General features: G+C 50.4%; 1 protein-coding gene across 1 annotated transcript in view; it reads right to left on the bottom strand.

Annotated features, from left to right (window-relative positions):
* The window catches only part of MICALL2 (MICAL-like 2), a 23,086-nt gene extending 14,379 nt beyond the window's left edge, over positions 1–8,707 (bottom strand). The window contains exons 1-2 of the mRNA XM_010014865.1: positions 8,565–8,707; positions 2,481–2,529 (exon numbers count right to left, since the gene is read on the bottom strand). Coding sequence (XP_010013167.1) covers positions 2,481–2,529; positions 8,565–8,707 — 192 coding nt within the window. The remainder of the gene's footprint in view (positions 1–2,480; positions 2,530–8,564) is intronic.
* Positions 8,708–8,891: the final 184 nt, after the last annotated feature.

The raw sequence follows: 8,891 nt of genomic DNA on the forward strand, positions 1-8,891 counted from the left end.
CAAACAGCTACTCTTTTTCAGCAAGATAATTACCATTTTTTTCCATTGGGTAGCCCAGTAAAAATGTAACTGAGCTGACATTAAAAACACTTTCAGCCAGTGAGCTCTGGCTGTGTCGTGCTGCCAGCCCAGCCTGGCACTCGCCTGTCTCATAACCTGGTACTCCATATATTCTTTGGAGTGTTCCCCACTGCAGTAGCTGCACAACTGGTCTGACCAGTAGAGTTTTCTTGCTGGACATTCCCAGTGTGCAGCCTAGCAGCAATGCAGATCATGCCACCTCCTGCCACACAGTGCCATGGGCGAGACCAGTGCAATAGGCACAGAACAAGTGTGAGGGGATGCCTGGATCCCAAAGAGGAGGATGCTTCATGCACACAACTGGTTTGGCCAGAAGCGGGTGAGCAGTGCAGAGGACAGCATTAGATGCAGCGTCCCCTGTGCCTACAGCATCCTGGTGTTCATGGGAACTGCTCTTGCCTGGAGATCCAAGATCACCACCTATCATGGCCCAGTTACCCTTCTCCTCCACCTGCCTACTCAGCCTGGCCTTTAAAGCAGCAAGGTGTTATTTCTGCGTAACATTTTCACACCAGTGCAGCTCCAAGTGCTTTACAAGGAGGTGAGTGCCACTGCTCCCATTGTGCATAGGGTAGGCAAAGCAATACACTCAAGGCCATGTGGGCCAGCCAGGCACAGCTTTCCTCTGACACAGACTACTACTGTATCTGCTGCACCACGCCACGACCCATTAGCACTGAAAAAACTGGACCTAAGGCCTCTAGAAACCTTTCTCCTCTTTATATACATTTGAAATTTTAGGCAAGAAAATGCCACCAGCTGAAATTTTTCTAGGGCTTGGGGTTGTTTTTTTGGCACTCGAGAAGTGACACATTCTTCCTCAGCAGAAGACCTTATATGGCAAATTGCAGCTCAAACAAGACTCTTCAGTTGAATAATACAGCCCCTGAAAAGAAGTTATTGAATAGTGAGGCATCAAGGAGGGTCTGAACAATAGCAAAGGAATAGCACTGGCAGAAATCAGACCCAGTCACATCCCAAGAGCAGCCAGAGCAAGAAAGTGTAGGAGCTAGGATGGAGAGCAGTCTGAGAGGGAAGGCCAGCCCTGGTGCCCACAGGGAGATGGAGGGGCAAAAGCCAAGGCAGCAGCATACCAGCAGTGAAAGGGTAACACAGACAAGTCATCTTACAGGAGGTGGAATAAGGAAGAGAGAGCAAAATAAAGGACATAAAAGAAACTAAGAAATGAAGCGGGGGGGGGGACACAGGCTGTGACAAAGGAGGGCAGCAACTCTTTACACGAGAGGCACAAAGCAGCTTTTCATTAATAAAAGCACTGGAAGCAGCTCATCCAGCTCATTTCCCAGAGGCAAGCAAAGCTGCCAGCAGAGGAGACACCATCAGCCCAGCTGGGGAAGGAGGAACACTCAGGGCTCCACAGCACTGTGGCCAGGGTGACCATCCATGGAAAAGAGGCCCTGATTCCTGCCAAATACCAAGCGCCAAGGGCAAAAATGCCTGGTCTGACTCTCACCTAGAGGAGGGGAACATGCAGGACTGAACCCCAAAGGGTGTGAGTAACTGCTCACATACTGCAGCCCTAGACTGGGGAGAGAGGGGTCTGTCACAGGCGCTGTGAACACGGCTGGGGCTGGAAGGGAGTGGACCCTAAGGAGTGTGAAGTGGTGAATTTAGCTCTCCCAGAAGCAAGGACCACCTCAGACAGCTCACTGCGTCAGAGGATGTCATTCCTCCAGTCCAGACAAGAGTAAGCTGACATGGTTCATTCACATCCCAAGCTCCTGCCAAGCAGCCATGAAGCTGTGTGGAGTGATGCCAAGGGAAGACAAGCATTTTAATGCACTGCCTCTCTTTTTGTGAGGGAGAGAGGGAGTAAAAAAAATCCTTCCTCAGAGCTCTAAGGCCATGCTTGAATCCAGTGTAGGAGGGGGTTGGCCTGCCCAACTTCTACTTTCTTCATGAAGATAACAAGAGAAACTCAAATCCCATCCTGGAATGGAGTCCAGGCAGGATGAGGCTTTAGGAAGTCTCCACCTTCTAGCAGCTTTCATCCCCTGCACTGGTAATGAGCAGACGTGGGGGAAGACTCCCTGCACTTCCCCTCTCACACCAGCTATCTCCCAGCTCCTGCCCCATCCCTCAGGAGCATCACGTACCCCAGCATCTCTGTCTGAGTCCCTACTGTCACAGGACACACTGGACACAGGCATCACTGTGAGGCCAGTGAAGAAGTGTGAATGGTCTGATGGTGCTTTCAAGCAGCCAGCAAGCCTAGACATTGACATCTAAATCAGAAGGCTGTACACATGCAGAATAAGGCAAAGGATTTGAATACAGCACACTCAGCACACTGCATCTGCGCGGTTTCTGTTGCTAAAGCACATAAGCAAGGTGCCAGGTTACGGACTAGATCAAAAGTAAAACATTAAGTCACTTACCAACTTGTTGTTCTCATACACATTTTCTTTACTGAGGGAGTTGAAGTTTCTGAAATACAGGAACAAGAGAAAAATCTCAGGCTGGTGATGCAGAGCAAGCTGCTTCGCTTCCAGCTTCTCAAACCTCTCTGAGGCTCACTGGTCCAGGGCACAGAGCACCTCCTCCCACTCTGCCTTCTCAGAGATGCTCTGGAGGGAGCAGTGTGTCAGATCCTGTCCAAGACACTCACAGACCTGCTGTACCTCCCAGGACAGAGAGGTGCAGGAGACTCAGCAGGCACAGCCATCTGCCCACAGGCAGCACAACACATTTCTGGCACATCTACCCTTGCAGGGCAGCCTCCTGCAGACAGGACGTGCTGATGCCAAGACATCCCATGCAAATTCAGAGCTTTTGCTGAGGCAGGCAGGAGCAACCTCTAACTCATGGGGTGGGCTTTTCCCCCTCAAGAAAGCCTAGCTCCTCTCCCTCCTCAAAAAGGTACACTGGTGCCTGCCAGCCAGATTTGAAACTCTCTCCTTGGAAGCACTTTCCAAACCATCACATCCATACTCTCCTCCTGTCTCGCAAGTTGTCTCCACACAGGGAGACCTCAGCTCCAACTTCTGGTTTCAAATCCTCTTTTCTCCTCTGGCAGAGCTCCACAAAACCACCACTAGGAACGTGCCTGGGAAATACCTCTGCCCACAACACTGTGGCTGATAACAGCAAAGTTCCCTGTAGAAATGTTATTCTTCTTTCCCATGTAATCATAACCAGTAACTGAAAAGGAAGAGACAATTACTGTTTGCAAGTTACAAGCCAAAGTCAACAGTCCTTCTTCCTTTCTGCTGTCCCCGGACATCGCCTCCCTCCTCCCCTCTCCCCAGATTTGCTCTCCCCCTCTCTGGTCCAACCCAGATACCACCTCTCTCTGCACTGTGCTGGGAACTCAGAAAGTGAGACCTGGCAGGACAGGCAAGAAAGCCCTGGGGAGAGTGAGTTTGTGCAATTGGAAGTAGAGCCACAACACAATGTGCTTTCTCAGCCATAGCAGAGCATGTCCCTTGCCTAGGAAACAGCCACCGTCACCTTTGTTTTAAAGTGACCGTCACTTGCTAAACTGGGAATACAAAACTGCCTGTTGGCTGGCAGCCCTGCTCTCCAACACCGCTTCCTTCTGCCCAGGCAAGCAGGCAGGGTCAATTCCTTTCTGATAACCCAGTTTCACTTTACAATCCTTGTACCTTCTAGCATAGAGCTAAAGAAAACGACTGGTATCAGAGAGGAAATTCTCACTGATAAACAGAAAAGGCTACAGCACTAAATCTGCATTTTTGAACATAGCACCTTCATAACCAACATGGACCTACTCTTCTTAGCCAGCCCCTCAGCTCTAAGAGGAGCCAGGGCAAAGCTGGCTCACAGCAACCTATTCATGAGACAAACACATGATCTGTAGCGCAGCAGGGGAACTTTTTCCATGACTTGTAACAGCAAGGAGCAAGCCAGGTCCTTTATCTACTTATTACAGAAAGTGGAGCATTACATTATACATAAGAGAGGCGACTTCAACCGGGTTTGTCCATCATGCCACAGCCTGTGCCTCCTCCCTGCTTCCTACAACTGGTATTGCTATGTGGGATAAGGAGAGAATGAACGACAGATAAGATCCAAAGGTCAAACTCCCCCAAGAAGCACATAAAGACAAGGCACATCTAAATCATACACACTTTCCTGTGCAAAATCAATGGGACTTGCAGAGTTTTTTCTTCAAGCAGTGCTCCTGCCTGGAGATTTCCCCTCCCTGAGACAATGGATTAAAAAGAGCAACTAAAACAATCACAGAAAGTTTTAGTGGAACAATACAATCATCCTGGTTGTGTCAGACAAAATCAGCTTTTTTAGGAGCCAGCTGAATGAGATGATTGCAGCACTCTGCCTCACTCCTCGTTCTGCTCCCAAAGAATCTCTGTAGCAAGGAAATGTAGGAAAACACCTGCAAGAGCAAAGGGGAGCTCCAGCTCCCTCGGTCATGCTGACACATAAGACATAACATACTGTTCGTTGGTGGTCAGTGGCCTTCAGCCACACTGAATGCTATTTGCTGTCGTAGTGTGCATGCAGCTTCACACTGCATGGCATGTTACAGAGACCTAAAAGCCAAATCTTCTGATGGTGGATGTGTGAAACCTCTTTCTGTTCCCCAAAGGAGAGTACAAACAACCAGGTTATTTGGTCATTTCAAGAGCCTCCTGCCCTCTCAGCATCACTTCTTCCCTGGCTAGTCAGGTGAACTGCTTGCATATAATATTCCTTTTGGAAATTCATCTTGCTGGTGCAACTCCTATCTTGGAATATCAAAGCTCTCTGGACCAATGTAATCCTAAGAAAGCAAAGATAATACAAACAGAGGAGGAGTTCTCCGCTGAGAAAACACAGGCAACTGAATTAATTGGAAGAGGTGAGAAATATAATCTGACCCAAGAGAGGGCCTCCAGTGCTAGAAACAAATCAGAGTGGAGTTCACCAGCACAGGAATACAAGTGAAGTTTTTAGCTCCCAAAATAACCCTTCTCTTAGCAAAAAGAAGTGGCTCAGTGCTTCTCATGACCACAAATCTCCTTGACCACCCACAGCTCCAGCTGCAAGACCCAGTGCTCGCAAAGCACATGTGTTTCCACAGGCGGAATCTCTGCTGCTGCTACAAGTACTAACTTGGTTGGAAACTTGACCTTGGAGCAGACTGAGGAGTGGGGAAAAACTCACAGAACCATGATAGTACCAAAAGCTTCTGCTCCTTGGCACTTTTGTGCTATCTTCTCTATAGATAGTAAGATATTTCACTGAATATGAGTGAAGCACCCTTTTCCAGCTCACAGTCCTGGAACACAGGATTGAAATCCAGCGTGCTCTGCTGGGAACAGGACCTTCCAGCTGTGTTCTTCCTGGAGATGCAAGCAACCTGTGGAGAGAGGACAGAGCTGGGAATTCCAAGTGAAAGATGCCCCAATGCACTCATCCTCCTCTCAGTAACTCCTGCTCTCTATACTGCTGTAGATCACTAGCAACAGATGAGGCTCCCTGATCCCAGAACCATCCTCCCCTGGCCTGTGCCCATCACACAAACCACAACCCCGTGGAGGCCAAGCAGGCAGGAGCTCTGCTCCACCACAGTGCTAAGGGGATGGAGAGTGCAACCCGTCCTCAGCACAGCCAGGGCCTTCCCTGTCTGTATTGGTGACTGTTGGCCTCATCCTGGCCCGCTGAACTGACAGCAGCCCAGGAAACAGTGCTGGAATGGGCACCCGCGGCTGCTGAGCTGCCAAGGGGGATTTCACAACAAGCCTATTCCCATAATGCGGAGCTGAACACCAGCTAACAATCTGGGAAAGAGCAAGATCCGGATGGAGAGAAGGAACTTAATCAAAACCTTTCCTTGACATCTGGCATTAATATTGGAGTGAGGGTGCGCAGCGCCCCTGCTTCTTCTAACTCACTTATCAGCCAAGGCCACTAAAACCACGGCTGGAGCTTGCACAGCCATGGCCATCACATGCAGCAGCTCTGATCTCAGCCTCCAATCGTGCTGCTGCGAGGCTGCACGTCCCTCTGATGAGAGGAGCCTCAGGGCTCTGCAGTCACCCCAGAGAATGGGCTGGGACCTGCCTGACACGTGTGTGCTGGGCTGGGGCTGGCTCTGAAGCACGCTTTAGCTGGGACAAAAGAGAAGTGAATTCCCATGGTAATTCAGCATTCATCTTCACTCCCCCAGAGCATCCTTAGGTGAGTGGGAAGAGAGTTGGAAATGCATTTCTGATTTTACACAGCCCGCCCTGCTCACTGGTAACATCCAAACCAACATCAGGCAAGTTGGAGAGAGGTTATCATATTTTCCATATGTTTTCCAGCAAGAAAACAGGAAGGGGGAGGAGAGACCCCCAGCAGCCACATACCCCGCAAGAGAAGCCTGTGATTATGACCATGTTTTGTAATTGCTTGAAGTTTTCCTGGGAACTTCTGCAAGGAGAAATCCCCTGCAGTCCTCAGCCCAAGAATGTCATTTGTGTAAACCACGACAAGAAAACGCACTGTTGCAAAACTCTGCTGCTGCGACCGAATCATGTCCTGCAAGTGATTAATACAGCAGAGCTGCTGCAAACACACCAAGCACTCCAAACACCAGTTGTCCTTTCCTAGTTTTATTTTCAGCATGATGCTTTTAATCTTCAACCAGCATCTTTGATACAAGCAAGGGGAGGAATTCAGGACAAACCACTTCCAAGTCCCTGGGAAGCAGGGGTCACAGCCACATGCGCACCCAGCTGTACTTCTCTGCCAGTGGCTCCTGTACTACCAACACTGAGAAGCTTTTACAGCTAGATGGGGAATTGCACAAGTATTCAGCTCCAGGATCCAACACATGACACCCGGCAGCCCCAGCCACTTGAAAGCATAACTTCCTTCCAGCAGGACTTTGCCCAGCCAAGGATACACCTGGTGTTTTCCTGCATTACACCACTGACACTGATGAGGGAGGCCGCTGACCAAAGCTTCTCTTCCTTTAACCTTCAGGCAAGTCTTTGCTGAGCTGGCCTGAGTCAGAAAGAGGTTCTGTAAGGTCCTGAGTAAAGCCAGGCAGAATTTCCATCATAAAAGTAAATGAATGGGAACAGGGAGACGCCGCAAGGAGCATCTTCCCTCTTCAGTATGGGATTTATTTATCTTAAATAAATATATCCACAGTTCAAGGATTATAAACAACCCACTAAACTGATCAACATGATTATGCCAGCTCCCGAGTTGCTGAGCCATGTGTACACACATGCTCCGGATGGACCAGCTGCAGAGTTGGCCAGGAAATAGTCATGGTCCCTCTAGGAGCACCTCCTGGTCACATCAACCTTTCTGCCCTGGTATTTTGTATCTTTGGGACTGTGAATCAAAGGAAGGGAAGGAAATATCTGGAGTCATGTGGACATGACGGCATGTCAGGAAGCCATACATAGCAACACCATGGTGACTGCCCAAGCACTAGAGACTACAGAAAGTGTGCCTTAAGTGCCTGCTCCTACCTCTTCTGAGTTTCAAGACCATAGAGGAGACAGAGCAAGATCTTCTCCTTGGGATTCCACCAGAAGCAAGACACCTGTAAGAGATCTCTACACGCAAACTCAAGCGGCTGGCTGTCCTGGGGGCACAAGGAAAAAGGCAGAATTCAAGGAACAGGAGGAAAACCACAGTACAGACAACCTAATGCAGTCCTCTGCCAGCTGAACACATCTGACTCGGAGAGACCCAGGCTTAAAACGATACTCCTGGGCAGTCACTGTGCAGCTCTCTTGCCTTGACTTCCACTCTCAACTCCCCCAACTCAAAGTCCAAAGAGCCCAGAAGTAACAAAACAAAACAAACCCAAACCAAGTAGGAAGGAGGCTCTACATCTCCCTTTGGCTCTTCACCTTCCTAGATGCTAACACTGAGGCAGTAACAGGTCAAAACCCACAGGGCACCAGCAACAGCACTAGCAAGGGGTGGAAAGCACTTTGCCTCCCACAGACGGAGCAATAGATGGGAGAATGGAGTGATGTGCAGGAATCCAAGCCCTGCCCTTCTATTGTATTTTGTTTAACTAGCCCTTGCCTCCCAACTCACGAGCAACAGAGCTTGCCATCGGGCTTGCATGAGGAAAGCCCAGCCTAAGCAAACATCAACAGCAAAGGAGGAAACATTTCCCCCAAAACCAATGCCTGAACTTGTTTTGCAATGGAAAACGACGCATTTAAAGCATGTATAATCCAGCCACAGAGGGAAAGAAAAAGGGAAAATACAGGGGAGGGGAGGAATGCGTGTGGGTAGTGAGAGCAAAGCTCTTCGCTTGGAGACTCTCGGCGTGGGTGCTACAGCAGAGCTCCTGGCGCCAGCTGCCAGCCCACAGCATCTCCCCATGAGGAGATGGCATCTCGGCTGGGCTCAGGGAAGGCGAGGGTCCATGGTGGACCAGGGTCCGCAGCCCGCAGCTCGACGGCAGCCCCGGCGGGGGTCCCAGCCCCGGCGAGCCGGCAGCCCAGGCCTCGTCCTCGATGCTCATCGAGGGTACTCACATGAGGTCGGGCCGGTGCCGGTGGAGGATGGCGCAGAAGGCGAGGCCGTCGCGGAAGGAGGTGGTCATGTTGGTGATATTGACATCGCGGTAGCCCTCGCACTGCTGCTTGCACCACAGCTGCAGGTTCTGGATGGCCGCCATGGCCTCCGTCCTCGATGCTCATCGAGGGTACTCACATGAGGTCGGGCCGGTGCCGGTGGAGGATGGCGCAGAAGGCGAGGCCGTCGCGGAAGGAGGTGGTCATGTTGGTGATATTGACATCGCGGTAGCCCTCGCACTGCTGCTTGCACCACAGCTGCAGGTTCTGGATGGCCGCCATGGCCTC

Source organism: Nestor notabilis, unplaced genomic scaffold, assembly GCF_000696875.1.
Source record: "Nestor notabilis isolate BGI_N333 unplaced genomic scaffold, ASM69687v1 scaffold21985, whole genome shotgun sequence".
Taxonomy (NCBI): Eukaryota; Metazoa; Chordata; class Aves; order Psittaciformes; family Psittacidae; genus Nestor; species Nestor notabilis.